The 22,153-nt window shown below is 35.0% G+C and overlaps 4 protein-coding genes across 4 annotated transcripts; all 4 read right to left on the bottom strand.

The window, feature by feature from the left end:
- Nucleotides 1–4,399: 4,399 nt before the first annotated feature.
- Nucleotides 4,400–6,744, bottom strand: LOC142978021 (uncharacterized). The gene is made up of 2 exons (XM_076122241.1): nucleotides 6,387–6,744; nucleotides 4,400–6,134 (listed from the first exon to the last, which is right to left on the bottom strand). Exons 1-2 carry the CDS (start codon nucleotides 6,712–6,714, stop codon nucleotides 5,206–5,208), a joined length of 1,257 nt encoding a protein of 418 aa, XP_075978356.1. The 5' UTR covers nucleotides 6,715–6,744; the 3' UTR covers nucleotides 4,400–5,205.
- Nucleotides 6,745–7,337: 593 nt separating this feature from the next.
- Nucleotides 7,338–8,813, bottom strand: LOC142977711 (uncharacterized). The gene is made up of 2 exons (XM_076121785.1): nucleotides 8,495–8,813; nucleotides 7,338–8,291 (listed from the first exon to the last, which is right to left on the bottom strand). The coding sequence occupies exons 1-2, from the start codon at nucleotides 8,808–8,810 to the stop codon at nucleotides 7,369–7,371; spliced, it is 1,239 nt and encodes a 412-aa protein (XP_075977900.1). The 5' UTR covers nucleotides 8,811–8,813; the 3' UTR covers nucleotides 7,338–7,368.
- A 664-nt stretch (nucleotides 8,814–9,477) lies between these two features.
- On the bottom strand, nucleotides 9,478–11,165 carry LOC142978003 (uncharacterized). The gene is made up of 2 exons (XM_076122211.1): nucleotides 10,701–11,165; nucleotides 9,478–10,486 (listed from the first exon to the last, which is right to left on the bottom strand). Exons 1-2 carry the CDS (start codon nucleotides 11,029–11,031, stop codon nucleotides 9,561–9,563), a joined length of 1,257 nt encoding a protein of 418 aa, XP_075978326.1. The 5' UTR covers nucleotides 11,032–11,165; the 3' UTR covers nucleotides 9,478–9,560.
- Nucleotides 11,166–18,135: 6,970 nt separating this feature from the next.
- Nucleotides 18,136–20,774, bottom strand: LOC142977908 (uncharacterized). The gene is made up of 3 exons (XM_076122037.1): nucleotides 20,630–20,774; nucleotides 19,514–19,860; nucleotides 18,136–19,129 (listed from the first exon to the last, which is right to left on the bottom strand). Exons 2-3 carry the CDS (start codon nucleotides 19,854–19,856, stop codon nucleotides 18,195–18,197), a joined length of 1,278 nt encoding a protein of 425 aa, XP_075978152.1. The 5' UTR covers nucleotides 19,857–19,860; nucleotides 20,630–20,774; the 3' UTR covers nucleotides 18,136–18,194.
- Between the last annotated feature and the right edge of the window lie 1,379 nt (nucleotides 20,775–22,153).

Here is a 22,153-nt window from a genome sequence, read left to right as displayed (position 1 = left end):
ACCGCAGTTATTTTGAGAAGATGCAAGCATTTCTTAGTATTGTGAGTTATTGCTTCAACGGTGGGAGTTCGGTTACTCATTCAGGTCAATGTTGATTTGTATACAAGTTGACGAGAAATACAAAATAACATATGTTGTAGAACTATTGTACTGAGTTTGGTGATGCGTTCATAATGCACTTAATATAAACGTTTTAGTAAACTATGGACTTGTAAAATTATTGCTACAGGAATTATTTACACAGTATCACGCTAGCTCCTTGAACTAAGCCTGAAGGTTGGTATTAGAAGTGTAAGGGTAGTTTTGTCTCATAACCATACAATGTTTCAGTCACGATGATTTCCTCCACCGTTAGAACAAGTGAAAGAATATTTCTAATAGACATTAAAAAGTCACTACTTTAGTAAAGCTTTTTCCTTGTATACAATCGATATTCTTCTTTTCTTTTTCATTATTATGTAGTGCAAAGTTACCACAACCACTTGCATGAACGGCAAAAGCTACGACGATGACGACGGTGAAGACCACTCGGCCTACAATGTCGTTGTTCTACTAAAACTTTACTAGGTCAATACTTGAAAACCTTTACCCTTTGTATTTACAGGTAAATCCATTACCAATTTACCCTAATAACCTAGATAAATATTTCTCAGACTTCATGAATAACCTACACAATGAGTTCAAGGCAGTTCTAACCAAGTTTTCCTGTTAATCACTGGTTACGATTGATCTAATTCTATATATGGTGTTACCGACATTGTCTGGAGGACAAACACTGTTCTATGGAAGTTATTCTGAGAAATACTGATTTGTTTACACGTTAAATACATTGATTGGTGAATAATTAATGGGATGATGAATTAAACTCACTTGTTTTAAATTTTGTTAGACGTTTCGGCGAAATATGCACAGTCCATAGTAACAAGATGATCCGATCCAGTGAATAAATAGGTCAAGAAAAATACAGATATTTTTTATATCTAAAACGTCAACCACAAATCTAGCTGTGTTCTAGCATGTGAATATTAGTTATTTAACATTTCCTCCTAAAAAAATCTTCTCAGAAAAGAACTCAGTGACACTCAACGAACCTGGAATCGAATCTGGTACCTTATACAAGCTGGATCATCACTACACTTCGCAGTACGAATCATGTAAGAGTTTTTTTTTTAATAGAAACATGGCAAAGTTACATTTCACGACATTGCCTTTAATTCATAAATTTGATTGTATCCTTTTTCCCGCAAAATCCGAAGAAACAAAAGCAAATAAAACTTTTAACAGCTTTTCAAAGCTAATAACTCAAAGTTAAAAGCCGTTCCCACATAAGCAATAGGTGTAATAACTTGTAAGTTTATTGTAAGTAGTAGCAGTACATAACACTCGTACATTATGTGTCGAGACAGTTGCGCGCCGTGAGAGGCAGGCATTGACGACACCGTATAGGGCGACCCGCCGCCCTTGTCCCACACGGGGATGAATCACAGGGCTGACACCTAAATTACAACAGGTTCTTAATAGAGGTATTTTAAATAATCATAAATTTCGGAAGGCACGTTAAATTGTGGGTCCTGGCTGTCATTTTCGAAGATCTTTGACAGTCGTTAAGAGTAGTCAGAAATTTGAAAGTCTGACAACCAGTCTTACCGAAAGGTATCGTGTTATAGCCCAGGTAACTGGGTAATAGAGGTCAGATAGGCAGTCGCTCATGTAAAACACTGGTATTCAGCTGCATCTGGTGAGACTGGAAGCCGACTTCAATATATTTAGTAAAGTATAAATGCTAGAGGCTGATAATTAAACATTTACGCTGGCTATACGTTTTGTGTTTCTAGCATTTGAACATTTTTATCCAGGAGTAACAGGTTCTACCTTTAACCGCCAGCCACCTATTACGTCACCAAACTTCAGATTAAGATACAAATGCTTATTTGCTTAAATATGTCTTTATCGGGCCTATAAATTATCCTGAGAACTAAATCTTTGGAACAATTTATTATTACTATCGACTATCACGTATTGCCGCAAGACAAGGTTTTGAATAACAATCTGATTTGCACCCATTGAATTTTTCAATTGTAATCAATACCAGATCTTAATATTTCAGTTCAACCCTAAAGCTCTGAATCACACAGTACGACAATCGTGCGATGGGTATCGCAGCAGACAGATTTACGACGTGATGCAACCGAGCACCGAACCGACTGACCTTACGCTCCTGTACACTGCCTAATTAACTATTTTACATTCTTTATTATTACAACCACGTATTACTTTAAATATTAACTCGGTGTAATGTTTTGCGATTAATATGTAAATTACATTATTTGGTTTGTGTAAAATTATTTATTATTATATATTATTATTAGAAGTTTATGACTAGCTTAAAACTCTAGGTTTACATTTATGTTGCTTGCAATATTATATACTGCATTATACTACGGTAGGCATACATTTTTTTTTATGACTATTATATTTTTGTATCAATACTATAGTTATATCTTATACATATGTTTAATTTTCAGGTACAAGGCATCAATTTCTATATTATATTTATACTTTATTATATGAGGATCTTTTTCTTTAATTTTCTCTATTTTTCTTCCTCAAAATATTCCTCTATACTATAAAAACATTTTTCTATTAGAAATAGTCTTAACTTACTCACTACTTGTTGGCCCTATTTATATAAATCGCGTTGATATAAGATAATCCCACTCTTAACACAAATTTTCAGTTTAACAGACTAGGCTACCTGAATTAATTCACCATATATTGGCAACAATCTTGTTAAAATATGGTGCGGCAGAACAAAATCACAAAAATCCCAATAAAGACATATTTTCTAAACACCTTACAACCTAAGTCATCAGTGTCCACAAGGAACCTTCTACGTACCTACGTGAACAGTAGCAATACAGTAGCAGTCACAAACAATGGTTCATTGTGTCAAACCGGTGTCACTCGGCGCCCTTCAAGGTGGCTGCTCTGCCGAGTCTGTTGCACAACAGGTGCAGTGCATATTGCACACTCTATAGCACCCGTGGACAGCTTGAGGTAGCTATTTGTAGAGTATTCTGTTTGGGATAAATTGTGAAGTTAAAGAGTATGTAAAAGCAAGATAAAGTTCGGTAGGAATACAACTTTGTAAGTTTATTGATTGTGTGTACTTATTTTAATTCTTTAACGAGGTAGTAGTCTTGTTACTGTGTCTTTAGGGCACTCGATCTCGTAATTTTTCCCATTTTATTCACCAAACCTTTTTTATCTCAATAACTCCAGACTTTTTTTACTAACTTGCTAATGTTGTCTAATTTCCCAACATCCAGTTATTTTTAATGATACATTGATAATTTGCTGTAATTGTAAATGTAATTCCAGGCTATTTAATGATTTATGCAATAATTTCCTTTATTCTACCAATAGCGATCTGTTTTATTAACTTCGCAATATCTTGTTGCAGCATATTGTCCAAGTGACAGTTGTCTCTAAGGAATCCACTAGGAGTCCTTGAAGACAGGTGTTTTGGTAAACTCTCATAAATAACAATTTACACACGTATTGAACATGACATTTTGAGTGCAATTGTAAATGGGAACAGCTGTATTTTGACCACTTTTTGTTAGATATTACTCAGAATCGAATAATAAGCATCTACGCAGGAGCTTGGGATCAAACCAACATTGAACTGAAAACTTTTGAGGTTTAGTGTATTTACTATTTTACACGAAATCATGCACACTGTTTTCTTGTCAATTCGGCGTAGGTTACCGTGGTCGCAAGCTTTCTCTCTTCTCGTACTCATATTGTAAAGCTGTTTACTGCTACAACATAGCTCTATAAGAATGGACCAAACATTGAAAACTCAACTATGAAGTGCAGATTGGTATTATTTTCGTACTATAAAAACCGACTTTTAGCGTGCTTCTAGCAGATTTTTGCGAATTTCCATGAAGAGCCATGTAGTTCTATGCTCCTTTCTCCTCAATCTTCAGTCACGTCCAATGAGCAGCTGTTAGCACTTTTACTATTTACGTTACATAAACACAAGTATTGATCGCAACGCGCACATTAGCGATGTTTTGCTCTCTCGATAAGGACACTCGTGACAACTCCATACTATTGCTAACTGTGTCATACACAGGGCTGGCTAAACTGCAAAGCTTTAAGGCGGCATAAGTTTGCTAAAGAAATCACTTGAATGTTTTTTTAGACTGAATCTAAAGTGATTGCACGTCGATCACAGACTTTTTATGAAAATACAAAGATATGAACTAATATTAGTAAGTGAACATGAAGTAATTTACTAGTAAGTATTTGAAGAATTATTTGCGTATGATTATCAGAAGTCTCATAAAGCCATAAAAAATTAAAAACTAACGTGTAAGAAACAGAGGACTTCGAGAAAAAGTATTATAGTTATTTATTCGTTGAAAACAAATACAACATCACGTAACATTAACATTAGCGCCAAACGATGACGAAATCCCTTAAAAATTGCGATTTTTTTTTTAGTTTTTTAATTAATTTCATCCAAAAAAGATATCTATCCAGAACTTTTTGTCAGTCGTATCGGTGTTGTCACCCCTAACCAGCCGGCCGGTGTGCCCATAGCGGGCAGCGGGCATATGTCCGCGACCATCTGGCGGCGCTTGCCTCATCCACCACGTCACTGCTGTCACCTACCTTCGAGCTAGACTGATCTCCAAGCCGTACTAGGCACATGACAAGCTTAGATGACAATTAGGCTTTGTGAAAAATAGAAGATGATTCAGCTCTCTATAGTGTGTGCTTCGCTTGTATGAGAGGTTTTTGTTAGGTTTCAATTGAGTTTTTGTTGGTGTGCTTTGGCTAGAAAACAAGGCTTATATTGAATGTTTTGATTATATACATTTAGAGCAAGTTTCTTTTATATTTAATTTAGAAGGTGTTAGTGTAGCCAGTTTTTTTGCACAAAATGTTTTCAACTTTCAGCGAAGGATTATTTAAAAATTATATTTAAAATTCGTTTCGATCGAGTTGAAGTTTGACAAATATATTCTTCTAACAATGTCTGACTGTTCGATACCTTAGATAAATCTTCAAACTATTACAAAATCGCTACATAAATAAATCCATAGCGGTTACATAACAAAACACGATTTAATATATTCAACTGTCAAATAATACAAAAAACAATGTCCACAGCAAATGTACCTACGAAATTTACTTCAACAGGTATCTCTCAATGAACTCCTCATTTACCTCCAAGTTCCTCTCCCTATACATCTCACATCTATCAGCCACAGCCATCACAGGCTCCGACCTATCCTCATACACATACTTATCAAACGTGGTAGGGTCATCAAACGTCTTCTGCGCAGTCTTGGGATCCATGAGTACAAACGGGTAAATACCTATAGCTTCCATTAAACCAAACATTCTAGCTTCTTCACACCAGTTTAAAAAAGTATTCTTATCATAGTGTAGACTTTTCAATCGCTTTTTCGAATCATCGTCCAAATTATCTTCGAAAATTGAATAATAATGATCAATGACATCTTTTTCGCGTTCTTCTCTGAAACGTCTGTTTGTATTAAGGTAAAGAAATGCTATTATATCAAATGCTGGTGGTGCATACCTTATACATTGATAGTCAACTAAAACTGCATTAACCGGAGTATCGTTTTCATATTTAAACATGATGTTGTTCACCCAAAGATCTTTATGTATCAATATGTTTAAAGTATCTTTGTATTCCTTCAAAGATTCACATGCTTTGACATGTAGTTTAGCTAATTTAGACTGTAAATCTGGTAGATTACGGTAGGATTTTGTAGAATACTTTTTCAAAAGATTTACAGATAGGATAGAGCAAGCTTTCAGCCACGGTGAGTCTACGAAAGTTGCTTCTGTTAACAAATGTCCAAACTCTTCAAAAGTATTGTATGCACGTTTTAGATTTATACTTTTCTTCGTTTCGTAGTTGACGAATGCTGCGTGAAAGCGAGCAATGGAAGTGGCCGTGACAAAGATGTGGTTTGTGTCAAGAGTTTCGAGATAGTGGCGTGATGTGTAGCCCTCGTGAGATAGATCTGGCATGACGAGAATGGAGTCTGTGTAGATGTAGGCTTTAGCGCAAAAAGGTTTAGGACCTGGAAAGAGGGAGAATAACTATGAAGTATTTTCGATCTAAATTTCTTAAAAAAAATGAATAAATTATTCAAAAGAATAAAAATATATATTATATTTTTCATACATCTAATAGGTACTATTGAAAACGTTAGGTAGTTGAATAACATTGCTTTCTGGAATACAAGATAACGTTTAAGTATATAAGTATCAAAATACTTTCCATTTAATCAATTACTAACTGGTACCTATCAAAAATAATAAAAATAACTTACCATTTTGACAAATTTCCTCAAGCACACTAAACATTAACTTTTCCCTCATATTAAAATTCTTTTCTTTAATAAAATCAGCTTTAGGTTTACACGCTGGCATACACTTTAAAAACAAATGCACTTTCTTAATCACTCCTTGAACATCCACGTGTAGTAGCGCCTTCATATGATCTCCGAGGAAACCAGCTATACCATCCATAGCTGGTCTGACTTCACTACCTTTCAAATCCCATGGCACATCTTCTCCTATGACTTCCTTTAGAATATGGCTTATTTGATCTTTGTCCAGAATTTTTTCAAGAACCAAACGTTTCGCATCGTCCCCCATTTTGAAGTTTTCATATTCAAATGTCTACATCTCTTTTATAGAGTAACTTTATCTAGATGTTAAAACAGACTAGTTTGTTCTGCTATCGATGTTAGATCGTATATATGTTATAGTAAATTGAACTTTTCGTTTATGTAATAAGGGGTATATCTGGTTGGAATTATTTTAAAGGTCATAAATAGTATTTGTTAGCTACTGTTTGAGATCAAATGCTCATTGTTCATGATTCTTGTTTTGAATAAACAAAGAACTGATATGTGTTGTTTAATATTGATTATTAAGATATCTAATTGATATTATTTTATTACGCAATCATCGTTTAAAATGTGAAATAGTGGCAACTAAATGATGCTAGGTACTGGCATACCAAAACACCATCAAATATTCAATTGACAGCAGCCGTTTGTCCTACGCTTACTTAAATTTTAGTACAATAGTTTAGTATGCTAAATGACTTAAAACATGTTGTTACAAATATTATAAGCGCATACTAACCATACTTTTCATTACAAAGTTTTAAAGGTTTTTCACTTTTAATGCTTCTACCGTAAAGATTACTTTTACAAGTTATCGTAGTATAAATAGCTGCAGTCGAAATAATAATAAAAAGACATGTATATTATCAATAGTTTATTTCACTTATATTGCAATTAGTTATTCTAATAAATATCTCTCAACAAACTCTTCAGAAATCTCCAAATTTCTGTTTCTATACACTTCACATTTAGTAGCGTATTCAATCACCGGCTCTGACCAATCTTCTTGAAAATCTTCCCCATTTCCAGGGTCATCGAGCATCGTTTCAGAAGTTTCTGGATCCATAAGAATATGAGGAAACATTCCTACAGCTTCTAGCAGACCAAACATTCTTGCTTTTTCACACCAGTCTAAGAAACTCTCTTTATCATATCCCAGACCTTCCAGACGTTTTTTGGACTCTTCACTTAAGTTATCAATGAATATGGAATAATAATGATCAAAGATTTCCTTCTCATGTTCTTCCCGAAATTTTCTATCAGTAGTTAGATATAGAAAGGCAACAATGTCAAATGCTGGTGGCCCGTACCGCAAGCACTGAAAGTCTATGAGTACTGCATCAATAGGAACGATATTTTCATACTTAAACATGATATTGTTCACCCATAGATCTTTGTGCAGTAAGATATTTAATGTATCTTCATATTCTTTTAAACTGCTATAAGCTTTAACATAAAGATCTGCCATTTTCGGCTCTAAATCCGAGATGCTAGAGTATAATTTTCTGGAGAAGTTTTTGAGAAGGTTAACAGATAATTTAGCGCAAGATTTAGGCCAGGCAGCATCAGCAAACGTTGGTTCTATTAGCAAATGACCGTATTCTTGAGAAGTTCTGTATGGATTTACATCGGTGGTTTTTTTCGTCTCGTAGTTGACGAATCCTGCGTGAAAACGAGCAAGGGACGTGGTCGCCAGGAAGACGTGCTTAGAGTCGAGTGTATCGAGATAATGTCGTGTGCTATACCCCTCTATTGAGAGATCCGGCATCACAAATATGGAGTCTGTGTAGATGTAGGCTTTTACGCACCAAGGTGTAGGCCCTGTAGATTAAACACGTTGATAAATTATAGAATGAAGGAATTGTTAAAAGAGAAGAACTCTAAGAAGACATTTTCACTCAGGTACTTTTAAATGAATTTTTGTATAAAATTACATAAAAAAATTCTCAAACATTCAACACTTTTTAATATAACAAAAATATTTGTCATGTTTTTTTATGTCATTTAGTAAAATAAAAACTTACCATCTCGCCTTATCTCCTCTAAGATCTCAAACATCAACTTTTCCTTTCTAAAATAATTATTTTTCTCAATAAACTCTTTGTCTTTCATTGGGATACGTTTTATAAACAGTTGCACTTTCTTCATTTCCCCTCCCACTTCCACATGTAGTGCCGCCTTTATATGATCTCCGAGGAATCCAGCTATACCATCCATAGCTGGTCTAACTTCACTGCCTTGTAAAACATATGGCTCATTGATAACTTGCTCCAAAATATGGCTGATTTGAACCCCATTTAAAATATCTTCAAGCAACAAAACTCTTTCAACGCTCGCCATTTTGTCGCTAGCTTCAACTGCACATCTTTTACGCTACGTTTATCCTTATTGGTTTACTATTCTGTCATAGTTATTAGATAACAATGGTAAGCATAGTTCAGGCAAAATAGAACTCTATATGAAAAAAATACGAGTGATATTGCGTTGGTAAAATTTTTAGTTGTGACATTATAGTTTCAGTTTCCTGTGCAAGTTTGTATTTAATCACGCAGTAAATTACTCATACTTACTGTATCATATATTTATTTACATATATAGAGTATTTGTTTTCATAAACCTACATTACACATTAGTTATCATAATTTGTGACACTATGAGAGTGAATACAAATATAAGACTCGGGTCAAAACAAGGCCAGGACCTTAAATTGTATCTATAGTCCTATAATATACCTTTCACATCAAAGTTCTAAATCCTATCAACTAAATATATCATAATTTTCTCGAAGGCATTTAAAGATATTAAGTGATTTATATTACTTTTTATAACGCCTTAGTACGTCTTCATTGCAATAAGACAGACTAAGTCAAACGCCTTACTTAAATCACAGAGCATCTCACGCTATTCGTGAATCGTTGCTATTAGATAATCAAGGGTAAATTCTTCCTACTTTTCATTAAAACTAATACTAATCTAATTAAAGGCAGAGTTAAATAATAACAGCATATTAGAATGCCAATAAATTTAATAAAAAATACAAAAAAGCCATAGTTAGGTAAAGATCACATTTCGGTTTCCATAAAACTTTAATCACAGTACGTATCTCTCTACAAACTCCTCAGTGACTTCCAGGTTTCTAATCATGTATTCTTCGCATTTTGCTGCATGAGCCAGTACCGGTTCTGACCTGTCCTCGTAAAGATACTTGTCATACGTTTCAGGGTCGTCAAATGTCGCTTCAGCTGTCTTCGGATCCAGAAGAATATACGGATGAATAGCAAGAGTCTCAACTAAACCAAACATCCTTGCTTTTTCACACCATTCCAAAAAGTTATCTTTATCGTACCCTAGACCTTCCAATCTCTTTTTAGAATCATCGCTTAAATTTTCAACAAATATGGAGTAGTAATAATCAAGGATATCTTTCTCTCTTTCTTCCCTAAATTTCCTATCAGTTGTTAGGTATATAAATATCATTAAGTCGAAAGCTGGAGGTCCGTACCTCAAACATTGATAGTCTACTAGAACAGCATTGATAGGAACGCCGTTTTCGTATTTAAACATTATGTTGTTTACCCAAAGATCTTTATGATTTAGAATATTAACAGTATCTTTATGTTCTGTTAAACTGTCACAAGCTTCTAGATATAGTTCAGCTAATTTGGCTTCTAAATCTGGGAGATCACGGTAGGGTTTTGTTGAAAACCTTTTTAATAGATTCACGGATAGTTTAGCGCAGGCTTTTATCCAAGGCGAGTCGCAGAATGTAGGTTCTTCGAGAATTTTAGCGTGGTCTTGGATAGTTGCATATGGACGCTTTAGGGCGATGCTTTTCTTCGTCTCGTAGTTGACGAATGCGGCGTGGAAGCGAGCAATGGATGTGGTGGTGACGAAGATGTGTTTAGTGTCGAGAGTCTCAAGGTAGTGGCAAGGCTTGTATCCTTCGACTGAGAGATCAGGCATCACTAGTATGGAGTCTGTGTAGACGTAGGCTTTCACGCACCAGGGATTTGATCCTGAAGTAAAAAGAGAAATGTAAGTGTAATTATAAGTGTCAGTAATATTACGAAACTAAAACTAGCCCATTAAAATATTATTTTGGTAAAGTGGGACGTAGCATTTCATTGAAAAGATAAGGAATTATTGCACTAGAATAATCTGGACATATATTCAGATTTTTAGGAAATAAATAAATTCAATATGATCTTCAAAAACAATCGTTTTCCTTACCATCTTTGCATATCTCCTCCAGCACTTTAAACATCAACCTCTCCCGTCTATAATAATTATTCTCATCAATAAACTCAGCCTTAGGCTTGTTGTACACAGGAACACGCTTCAAAAACAAATGCACTTTCTTCGTCTCTCCTTGAACATCCACATGTAGTATCGCCTTCATATGATCTCCGAGGAAACCAGCTATACCATCCATGGCTGGTTTCACTTCACTGCCTTTCAAATCCCATGGCACACCTTCTCCTATAGCTTTCTTCACGACATGGTGGATCTGCTCCTCATCCAAGATCTCTTCGAGCACATACCGTCGCACTTCCCCAACCATTTTGGAATGTTCACTTTTCTCCGACCTGTCTCCACATTATATAGTACAACTTTATCTATTAATTTACCAGTCCTTTGTCCTTTGTTCTCATATCATCAGATCAAATGATGCAACGGAATACGACCTTATGTAACGGTAATAAAAGTGGACTTTATTGGTAATATAAATAGACACTATCATGCAAAAAGAGGTCGCAAATATCAATTGTTTGGTGAAGTATTAAAGCAGCTACTGTGTGAGATTAAACGTTCATTGTTCGTGTTTCAAGTTCGAGTCTATGCACACAATCAACTGACGTATCGTAAATATTGTATAAGAAACAAATAATTACTTAGATAGGAAAATTTAGAAAGAATTCTAATTAAATACACGATTGTTATGATAACGGTTGTAAATTATTTCGCTTACATCACAGCAGTTATTGGTTTTGTTGTAATCTCGTTTGTTTACAGTTACATCTACTACATCGTTAAAAAGTCAAATTTGAACAACTACGTAAATGTTGAAAGTTACACATGATGTTAATATTTCGCTCCTTGAATACAAAAGGGCCACAAATCGAAATCTATAAATTTTACAGGAGAGCCAAAACAAATTTTTGAAACTGTTTTTTTATAACATTTCATATATTTATTTATTAAATATAAGATGTTAATATATCATTAGATGCGTATTTTTTAGCTCTATCTTTCTACAAAATAAACTTTGTAATAGCTGTTACCTATTAAGAGAAAAAAGCATATAAGTCCCTTTTGCATTCAAAATTTGAACCAATATTATGAGAAATATGTCAAAAATTAAACACAGTTTTACAAATAAAAATGGTTAATTGTACTTTTTTGGTAAAAAAAACCGTATCAAAAAGTTTAATAATAATTACTAAGTAAAACCATAACTGAATAGACCAGGAAAACATTGTATTAAACAATCTAAATGAAAAAATCTTAACTTTTTATTAAGTAAGTAAAATTATTGAGATCAACTTTGTGCGTAACTTTCATTATTTAGTAAAATTAAACATCAATCATCATCATCAATCAATGGGTAACGTGACGAGTAGACTGAGTGCAGCAGGAGTATTAAAGAAATAAGATAATAGAAAAGGTTTTTGAGTTTTATAAGCCTTTATATTGAGCATTCGTGGATTATTCCAAAGCTTTTGACAGCATTACTCATTCCGCCATAGAATCATCACTCCATCCAAGTCCTACTTAAAGATACTATGTAGTATCGAACCTTCATACATCAAACTCATCAAAGCAATAGACAACAATATCATTCCAAATCCAAAGAAGCATGAAACAGGGAGACCCGCTATCTCCCAAATTATTTACCAGCACCCTCAGAGAAATTTTCAGGAGCCTGGCGGTGTTATGGCAATCAAAAGCATAGTTGTAACTTGTAAGTGGTAAACAGTTAACAAACCATTGTTTTGTAGATGACATAGTCCTCTTCTCTTTTTCGGCATTCACTCGAACTCGAATCAATGCTCAAAGATCTGAGCACGGCAAACCTTCAGATTGAACTGATTAAGAACCGTACAAAAACACAGGTTATGACCAACAACACAAAACGTAGGGTCGAGGTAGACGGGCACGTCATAGACTATGTCGACGAGTACACTTGCTAGGGCCAGATAACCTCTTTTAACAACCGACGGGACAAAGAGTTGGACAAACGTGTCACAAGTGCCTGAAAGAGATCCTGGTCCAGGAAAGAGCTAATGAAGGGTAACCTTCCACTGTCACTGAAGTGAAAGCTCGTCGACATGTTTATACCTACTACCCGTCCTTACCTACGCTGCCCAAACATGGTCCCTTACGGAAAACCAGAAAGAGCCAGAGAGCGATGGAGCATAGTATATTATGCATCAAAAGAACAGATCACGTCCGAAATTCTATACTGCGCTCCCAAACTCGCATAGCCGATGTAAGGGAGAAGACCGCCTGGCTGAAATGGAACTGAGCCGGCCACATTATCCATATGCATTCGGAAAGGTGGACCCGCATATCTACCAACTGGATGCCAGAAGATGGTCATAGCAGACGCGGGAGACTTAAATGGAGATGGCGGGATGATCTAGACGCATTTGAAAAGGACTGGTCGGATCTAGCCCCTGAAAGAGGAATTTGAAAGGAAAGGGTGCCTCTTTACTTTGCCTGCATCAAAATCTATTATTTTATTTTTAAAGTTGTAACGAAAACTAAAATTATTATCATACCAAACGGTCATATTTCTGGCCTTCCCATTCTAGCACGCTAAAAATTATTATTAATTTCCACAATAATTTAATGCAAAAGTGACGTATTTCAAAATATGCTACTGTTATATTACAAAATATAATAACAAATACTAGTGTTTGAATGCAAAACGGTCGTTTTCAGAAATATGGCACTTTTGTATTACGAAATATGGTAACAAATACTATAGTTAGAATGCAAAAAGGACGTTTTCCAAAATATGGCAGTTTTGTATTGTAAAATATAATCACATTAACTTGAAATTTTGCACCCAACACAGACATATTTTGGATTGTGGCACTTTTTCATGCAACTGACGAGCATTTGCGTTGAATCTCCGGGCGCAACTCACAAAGTGGCTGTTTTGCACTGACATTACCTGTCAAAGTGAGCTAATGCAAAAAGGGCAGTAAGTCAGTGCAGCCATAATATAAGCAAAAATGATGGGGGTTTTTTTTTTACTATAAAATATAGTCGGTTCAGGTGTCATTTTTGCAATAAAACGATTTTCATTTTTTTTTTAGTTGTGGCCCTTTTGCATTGAAGGAGCGATTTGTGTAACCCACAGATAGTTGTTGAGGGTCTGGGTGAACTTTGTGTCCGTGATTTGTACATTTGTTAACTCTCGAAATAATTACTTACCCCTTGTAGGGTAACAAGTCAATACATCTCGTGGAAAAGATTTATTTTACCAAAATGTAAGTATGTTTATCAGTTATCTGGTCACTATAGTACAAGCTCTGCTTAATTTGGAATCACATGACCGTGTGTGAGTTGTCCCAAAATACTTATATCGTCCCCGTAGAGCGAAAAGTCATTAACTCGAAAAACCTTGTTTTGAGATATGGCTGTTCAAAGTTTTTAAAAATATAAAAATTCATAACTTACGATTGCAGTAACCTATCTCTACGTTTATAGTCTTAAATGAAGGAAATTATAACAAAGTTTATTTAATATAGACTACATTAAGAAAATATTGTCTGAACGCTTGGAAATATCAAAATATATAAAATTGGTTACTTTTATTTTTTAAATAATAAATAAATAATAAATTTAACCCATTATTGTCCCACTGCTGGGCAAGGGTCTCCTCCCGTAATGAGGGAGGGGTTAGGCCTTGAGTCCACCACGCTGGCCAAGTGCGGGTTGGGGACTTTGCATGCCCTCAATAAATGTATTAAACAAATTTTTTAGGCATGCAAGGTTTCCTCACGATGTTTTCCTTCACCGTTGGAGCACGTGACAATTATTTCTAATACACACATAACTTCGAAAAGTCATTGGTGTGTTGCCTCGGGTTCGAACCTGCGACCACTTGCGTAGGAGGTGTCAACTTATACCACTCGGCTATTTTTTAAATATGTAACATAATTTCGAGTTAGTTAATTTTTGATCAGAGTTAGTGATTTTTAACGCAGTATGAAATGCGTGAACCGATGTGAAAAATAACTAAATCCATTTAGTGATTTTACAATTGCTAATAATAATTTTAATATGCAGAGATAATTCAAGGGAAAAGTAATTAAGTCGTTTTAGGTATTTTTAAGTATGGGTTAGATACAATCTTAAGAAATGAATATTAATTAACTAAAATTAGTTAATTTGCTCATTTTATTTTCAGCTCAAAAGGGTTGACCTGGTTAATTTTCACATTCTATAAAACAAAAACTATAATAGCTACAGGTATGTGGATTAGACAGAAAATTAGAGAAAAATATGGCGATTTCAATGGTGTCATAAAAAAAGAAATCATTAACTCGAGTTAATGACTTTTCGCTCTACGGGGGCGATATTTATAATTCGTATAACTCTTATTCTCATACTCCACTTATGCCTTTAACTGCATACTTATTAGAATCATGAAAAGCAATGAAGAAAATAATTTCATGGGCTTCGTATCTTCGTTATTTAGTCTACTGAGAAGTATGTCAAAATCTTAATTGCTAAGCAGTGTCAATAACGAATAAGGGTTCTTTTTAATAACATTTGCTTTACTCATAGGTCTATCATTACTCCAAGACTTAGAAACAAGGTTTGTTTTAGTGCTAAATTCATAACTTGAAAGCGCCTTAAATATGTGACACTGCAGTCAAGGGCTACCATTATGAAATTGATTCGAGGCACGCTTAAATAATACAAACACGTATTTGTTGTAAAAAAATACACTATGCTCTTGCAGGTTGAAGGTTGATATGTAAAAACTGATCAAATAATAACTAGAAATTATGAATAATTTCATATTATCTTTAACAAGTACATAAATGCGTATTGTAAATAACAATAATACATAGTAGACACTCAAAGTTAAGAATGTTGTCTATTATTCTGGTTTGTTGGTGTTCTTAGTTAAAATTATATTATTCGCTCTTATTCTCATACTCCACTCATGTCTTTACCTAACTGCCTATTTATTACGTTCCACAGATCACTACCAAATTCGATCATCCGTCTAGACGTAAAAGAATGACTAACAAACACATCCACATTTACAACATTACATATAGACTTTGAACCTCTCCCTCTGATATAAAATGTAATAGCATATCAGTCTAACATAATTTTGTGGAATCAAGAAAACATTTAAAACAGTTTAGATGCTTTTATAATAAATAATTCATTATTGCTCTTACTAAGTACATAATTGCTGTTTCTGGACCACTAATTTGTCTCACAATGTTTTTATTTGTGACTATAACTCTTCAATAATTGTTTGTAAAGCCATGTGACCAGTAATAAAACATTTGACCCTGAATAATTGGTGTCTATGTATTAATGGGCCAGTTATTATTGTCTGGTTAATTGACTTCTTTAAAACATCTTTAGTAACAGATCCTAATGATAATTAAAATGTCGCAGTAAACTAAACAATCCAAAGCAGATTCTTTAAAACTCTTCAAAGATCGCTTAGAGCTGGCTCTTCATAAATTTAAATTCGGTATAACATGTGAAAAGGCACGAATAATAATTTTATCTTTGCAGTATGTTATAGGCCAAGGGATAGTCAAACAATAGTGATTCGGACCATAGCCAAACTCTTGATTGGAAATAAATACTTTCTAATTATGCAGATGAGAGTACCTACTCCTATTCCTTATATCGTCGACGAATACAATTACAAGATTTACTCCCGGTTTCTGAGGAAAATTTAGGGGTAGTTTATCTATTCAATAACGTTTTTTTCTTTTAATATGAGGTATTGTTATTGAATAGATAAACTACCGCTAAATGTACCTCAGAAACCGGGGGTTAGTGATTTAGTCTTGTTCTGAGGTTATAACAAAGTAAAGGCATAATTAGAGAATACAAAGTAGCCGCGTGGGTTACTCTTCATACTACACTATTTTTAAAACCTAGGTACTTATTACTTCCACAATTAAACGACAGGTATTATTATGTTGCATTGTACTAATTTTCTATTATTTTATGTTATTATTTTGTTTGCGATCTGATAAGCAAAAGAAAAACAGACCCTAACAAAAGTTTGCTTTTATTTCCTCTAAAAAACCAAGACTTCAAAAGTACATAAAAATAACAAAATATTTGCCAAAACATCGGAGTGATTCAATTTTCCAAGTAAATAAACTTTGTATGTTGTAAAACAAATATTGTATAATACTGTTGTTGAGACCAAAATAGATAAAAGATAAAGAACTTGTAGGTGGAAAAATAATGGATCTAAATAAACATTCTTACTTAAACGATATTACGTTTTCTCCATTAACTATCTAACCTTGCCTGCCTAAAATTTGTTTAAAAAATGTATTGAGAGCATGCAGTCACCAAAACGCTCGGGAGTCGACTCTTGCCCTAGAGTGAGACAGTAACTGGTTAAAACTATTTAAACTAGACTCAATTTAAGTGAGTCAAAAATACACGGATAAGACTTTCACAGAAAAGGGACTGCTGCAAACGGGGAAAGCTATGCCCTGGACTTGGAAGACAAAGGCTTTGTAGTGTGCACGATGATAAAAAATATACATTTTTGCTAATTTTTCTATAAGATTAATTTAACTGAGAAGGGATGTATTTAGTACCTCTATAGTAAAAACGTAACTTTTACAGAAGTATATATTACTTATGTGAACGTAAAACTTAAGGAAGGAAAACAATGTATCTCCTCGGATGCAGATACCCCAAATCAGAAGATTACAGGCTTCTACCGATGAGGAACTCTGCCCCCCAACGGTTGAGGGATCACCATCCCCTAAGATAAAATAAGATATACCTACACATGCTAGTTACCTCTTAAAAAAAACCTATTGTTATTACCAGCAGCCCAGTTTAGGAAAGCCCCATCTGATCTAAAAACTTATGTTTGTTATTGTTGTGGTACCTATTATTATGATCATTAATCATCATTACTGAATAAAAAACAGGCGTGAAGTTATTAATTTTGGTTTTTGTAGAATAGTTTTTTTGCCAAGACTATTCAATTATGATAAAAAGAGAGCGCTTTAAAATGTTCTTGTTTTTCTTCTAAAGTATTGACTTATGAATATAAGTCTATACTTTAGATACGTAAGATTCAAGGTAAACTCTGTGGTGTATTTAAGTGAGCAGTCTGAGGGTAAAAGATGAAGATTATTAGAAAGCCTGCGAACATGGCGTCACGCAAGGTTGAGTCTTAGGTCCCTTCCTAATAGTGAAGATACTACATCAATATTTTAAAGAGCTGAAGTTTTAATGCCAAAATAGCAGAAGCGATATTCTCGGGGTTAAATAACACACAAAAGAGCTTTTTAAATTAAGTAGTTATAGTCAACATTTTGAAAAGGCACTTGCGTAAATAAAAATAATAGGGTATCTTTTACCCGTTAGTGAGATAATTTTTCTCACACTAATGTTATAAATGAAAATAACAACAAAAAACTTAAAAACAATTTTATTAACGAAAAATACAAACAACAATATTATAACTACATATCACAATTCTTTTAGCACATATCGCTCTACAAACTCCTCCGATGCTTCCAGATTTCTATCTCTATACACATTGCACTTCATCGAGTACGCGAGCACCGGTTCAGACCGATCCTCGTACATATACTTTTCATATGTTGCAGGGTCATCGAACTCCTTCTGCGCAGTTTTAGGATCCATCAAAATAAACGGATATATACCTATAGCTTCAACCATTCCAAACATTCTTGCCCTTTCACACCATTCAAGGAAATTATCTCTATCAAAACCAAGACCTTCCATTCGTTTCTTCGAATCATCTGTTAGACTTTCTTCAAATACTGTATAGTAATGATTGAAAACATCTTTTTCTTTAGTATCTCTGAAGTGTCTGTCTGTTGTTACGTATAAAAAGATCATTAGGTCGAAAGCTGGTGGTCCGTATCTTAAAGCTTGATAATCTACTAATACTGCATTGACAGGAGTGTCATTTTCATACTTAAACATGATGTTGTTCACCCACAGGTCTTTGTGGACCAAGACATTCACAGTGTCTTCATATTCTTTCAAACTGTAACAACCTTTCAAGAAAAGCTTTCGTAGTTTCTCTTCCATATCTGGCATATCACGGTATGGCTTTGATGAGAAAGCTTTAATCAAACTGGTTGATAATTTAGCACATGGATTCATCCAAGGCGAGTCACAGAAGGTAGACTCTACTAACAAATGTCCGTATTCCTGTAACGTATTGTACGGACGATTTAGCATGATGCTTTTCTTCGTCTCGTAATTGACGAACGCTGCGTGGAAGCGCGCAATGGTTGTGGTGGTGATGAAGATGTGTTGAGTGTCGAGGGTGTCCAGGTAGTGGCGGGTGGTGTACCCCTGGACTGCTAGGTCTGGCATCACGAATATGGACTCGGAGTAGATGTAGGCTTTGCCGCACCACGGGTTCGGACCTGAAGATGAAAATACAAAATATTGATATTTTTTTTTTACCCTCCGAAACTGCTTTAAAAGAGAAAGGCAATCAAAGATATTTTAAAATCAACTAAAGCAATAGACCTAGGTCACATTTTAATTGACTAACAGAAAGATAGACCAAATTTAAGACATGTCAATGAAACCAGGCCATTCGCTTTACTTATGTAATCACTAAACGCCCTTCGTTTATTGCCAAAAAATATTGTGCACACATAACATTGTCGGTTTGAAATAAAATAAACAAACAAAATACCTCATTACTATTCGGTGTAACAGTTCGCAAACCAGTTACACAGGTGCCTAATCATTGCCTACTAAATAAACAGTGACGTCACAACATAATATTTAGAAACACTCACCTTCTTTAGGAATCTCTTCCAAGACTTTAAACATCAACATTTCGCGTCTATAGAAATTAAATTCATCAATGAAATCAGCTTTAGGTTTATTATTCTCTGGTATACGCTTCACGAAGAGATGAACCTTTTTTATTTCTCCCAGAACGTCTACATAGAGAACAGCCTTCATATGGTCTCCCAAGAAACCAGCGATGCCATCAACAGCTGGTCTAACTTCACTCCATTTCAGATCCCAGGGTGTATCACCAATAACCTGTTTGAGAACATGGTGGATCTGCTTCTCATTCAAGATCTCTTCAAGCACGAGTCTTCGTTGGCCCCCCATCTTCGTCTGATGCTCCATCGACCTATTTCAGCATTATATAAGCAATTTTATCACTGAACATTTTGTCCTTTGTGTAAGACAGTAACTTTCCCCTATTTTCTGAAGGTATATTGAACCTTATGTAGTTGTAATAGGAGCTAGCATTATTGTAAACATAGAACATTGTACAGAAGAGGTCGCACGTAGTAATATGTTGACTCAGGGATCAGGTGCTACCGTTTTAGATTGAACTTTCATTGTTCAGTTAGTTTTTAACAAACAGTCACTGTCATATTGTAAATATTGATTATTTGGTCGTAAGATAGGGAATACCGGTAACCAAATAGAGACTGAAGATAGGAAAATTTACGAATGCACACTGAGCAAACTGTCTCGTGAACTAAACTTCTCGACACATGGAAATGGTTACAGGAAATAGTTAAGAAAATTTTCAGAAAAAACTGGAATTTGATTACGTTACTTGATAAATCTGATAGGGTTCTCTCTTTACAACTTGGAACCAAGAACAAAATAAACAAATACGACTGCTTTGCTTACTAAGCTAATACAAATCTTTATAAGCCTTTCACAAAAACAAATACTTTTTAAACGTTTTGAACTTATTAAAAAAGCATTACTACTACAGGGACTTCACAACCTTCAGGAAAATGCCACAACTTATTTTTTTTTATCAAATGAAATATCTGTTTACACAAAACACACCTTGATTAGGATTCGAACCCAGCACACAACACAAAATAATACTACCATCATATTTCCTACCAAAAATATAAACAAGAAATTAAACTCACCTCAAAACAAACCACAACACAAATTCGCTTTATTATTTTAACACCAATTTAAAATTGAATCGTACTGAGCTTGCAGCCCACTGACTCCACCAGTCTATGCGGACAAACAATCGCGTCTTAGTCCGCGTCTATCGTTATAAAGCGGTCATATACCACAGACCAATTAACCAGTAGAGACCACAGATTGACCGCCTCAGTGGCGCAGTCGGTAGCGTAAACAACTGCTTCTCAAGAATCTCCGAATCGATTCTCGTGTCAAACAAACCACTTTTGGTTTTTTCAATTCTTTTTACAATATTTTTCATTCGCGATGATGAAACCTTGCCTAAAATTTGTTTAATACATTTATTGAGGGCTGCAAAGTCCCCAACTTGTACTTGGCCAGCGTGGTGGACTCAAGGCCTACCCTCTCCCTCGTTCGGAGGTGACTCTTGCCCTGCAGAGGGAAAGTAACGGGTTTAATAACGTAGCCCGGACTTTAGTAACGTGCCCGGTAAATGGTAAAAGGCTCGCCCCCTGTTATGTGGGACTAACATTGTTAGTAACGAAAGGTGTGTATTCATAAACCTCTGCCTACAGCTTTGGATAGACAATAATAGACATGCATGATATTAAGTATGTAAGTACCAAATATTGTTATTGTGTTTACAATGATGAGTGAGCAACCAGTTTGGTCTCAGGATACCCCGTTATATCAAATGTCAAGGACAATCCGTGGCGTTAATAAATAATGTCATCCCAGTTGCGTGTTGCGTAGTTTGTGCTGTAGAAGAGGCCAACTATTGTTCTACGAAATGTTTTTTAAGTAGTCGAATTGGTAATAGGACGATAGGAATGTGAAAAACAAAAGAAATCTGTAGATACCGTAGCAAAAGGCGTTCGTGTCGGTCTATACTCATTAAAAAATTGGGAGACTTTATGTAGGTATTGTTTGTATAAAACCTTAAACAAATTTTCCTTCAAGGCAGGCTAGTCGCAAATGGATACGCCACTGCGGTGACCTGTGCCGAAACGTCAAGCAAAGCGTTTCCCGGAAATCTATACTAATATAATAAAGCTGAAGAGTTTGTTTGTTTTTTTGTTTGAACGCGCTAATCTCAGGAACTACGGGTCCGATTTGAAAAATTATTTCAGTGTTAGATAGCCCATTTATCGAGGAAGGCTATAGGCTATATAACATCACGCTACGGTCATTAGGAGCGGAGTAGCAACGAAAAATGTTACAAAAACGGGGAAAATTTTGACCCATTCTCTTAGGTGACGCAAGCGAAGTTGCGCGGGTCAGCTAGTATTAAATAAATGTACGAACTTTTTTTTTTTACATACCCATATTATTGACTAGCTGACCCGCGCAACTTCGCTTGCGTCACATAAGAGAGAATTTTCCCCGTTTTTGTAACACTTTTTACTGTAACTCTGCTCCTGTTGGTCGTAGCGTGATGATATATAGCCTAAAGCCTTCCTCGATAAATGGGCTATCTAACACTGAAAGAATTTTTCAAATCGGACCAGCAGTTCCTGAGA

The sequence above is a fragment of the Anticarsia gemmatalis genome, chromosome 13, assembly GCF_050436995.1.
Source record: "Anticarsia gemmatalis isolate Benzon Research Colony breed Stoneville strain chromosome 13, ilAntGemm2 primary, whole genome shotgun sequence".
Classification (NCBI taxonomy): Eukaryota; Metazoa; Arthropoda; class Insecta; order Lepidoptera; family Erebidae; genus Anticarsia; species Anticarsia gemmatalis.
This window is presented reverse-complemented; position numbering and strand designations above follow the sequence as displayed.

What these genes read in the sequence shown, in the direction of transcription:
- LOC142978021 (XM_076122241.1), bottom strand. Translation starts at nt 6,714, where the DNA reads ATGGGGGACGATGCGAAACGTTTGGTTCTTGAAAAAATTCTGGACAAA. An exon ending in TGAGGAAATTTGTCAAAATG is followed by an intron (nt 6,135 to 6,386) that starts GTAAGTTATTTT and finishes CCCTCTTTCCAG; the next exon opens with GTCCTAAACCTTTTTGCGCT.
- LOC142977711 (XM_076121785.1), bottom strand. Translation starts at nt 8,810, where the DNA reads ATGGCGAGCGTTGAAAGAGTTTTGTTGCTTGAAGATATTTTAAATGGG. An exon ending in AGAGGAGATAAGGCGAGATG is followed by an intron (nt 8,292 to 8,494) that starts GTAAGTTTTTAT and finishes TTTAATCTACAG; the next exon opens with GGCCTACACCTTGGTGCGTA.
- LOC142978003 (XM_076122211.1), bottom strand. Translation starts at nt 11,031, where the DNA reads ATGGTTGGGGAAGTGCGACGGTATGTGCTCGAAGAGATCTTGGATGAG. An exon ending in GGAGGAGATATGCAAAGATG is followed by an intron (nt 10,487 to 10,700) that starts GTAAGGAAAACG and finishes TTTTTACTTCAG; the next exon opens with GATCAAATCCCTGGTGCGTG.
- LOC142977908 (XM_076122037.1), bottom strand. Translation starts at nt 19,856, where the DNA reads ATGGAGCATCAGACGAAGATGGGGGGCCAACGAAGACTCGTGCTTGAA. An exon ending in GGAAGAGATTCCTAAAGAAG is followed by an intron (nt 19,130 to 19,513) that starts GTGAGTGTTTCT and finishes TTTCATCTTCAG; the next exon opens with GTCCGAACCCGTGGTGCGGC.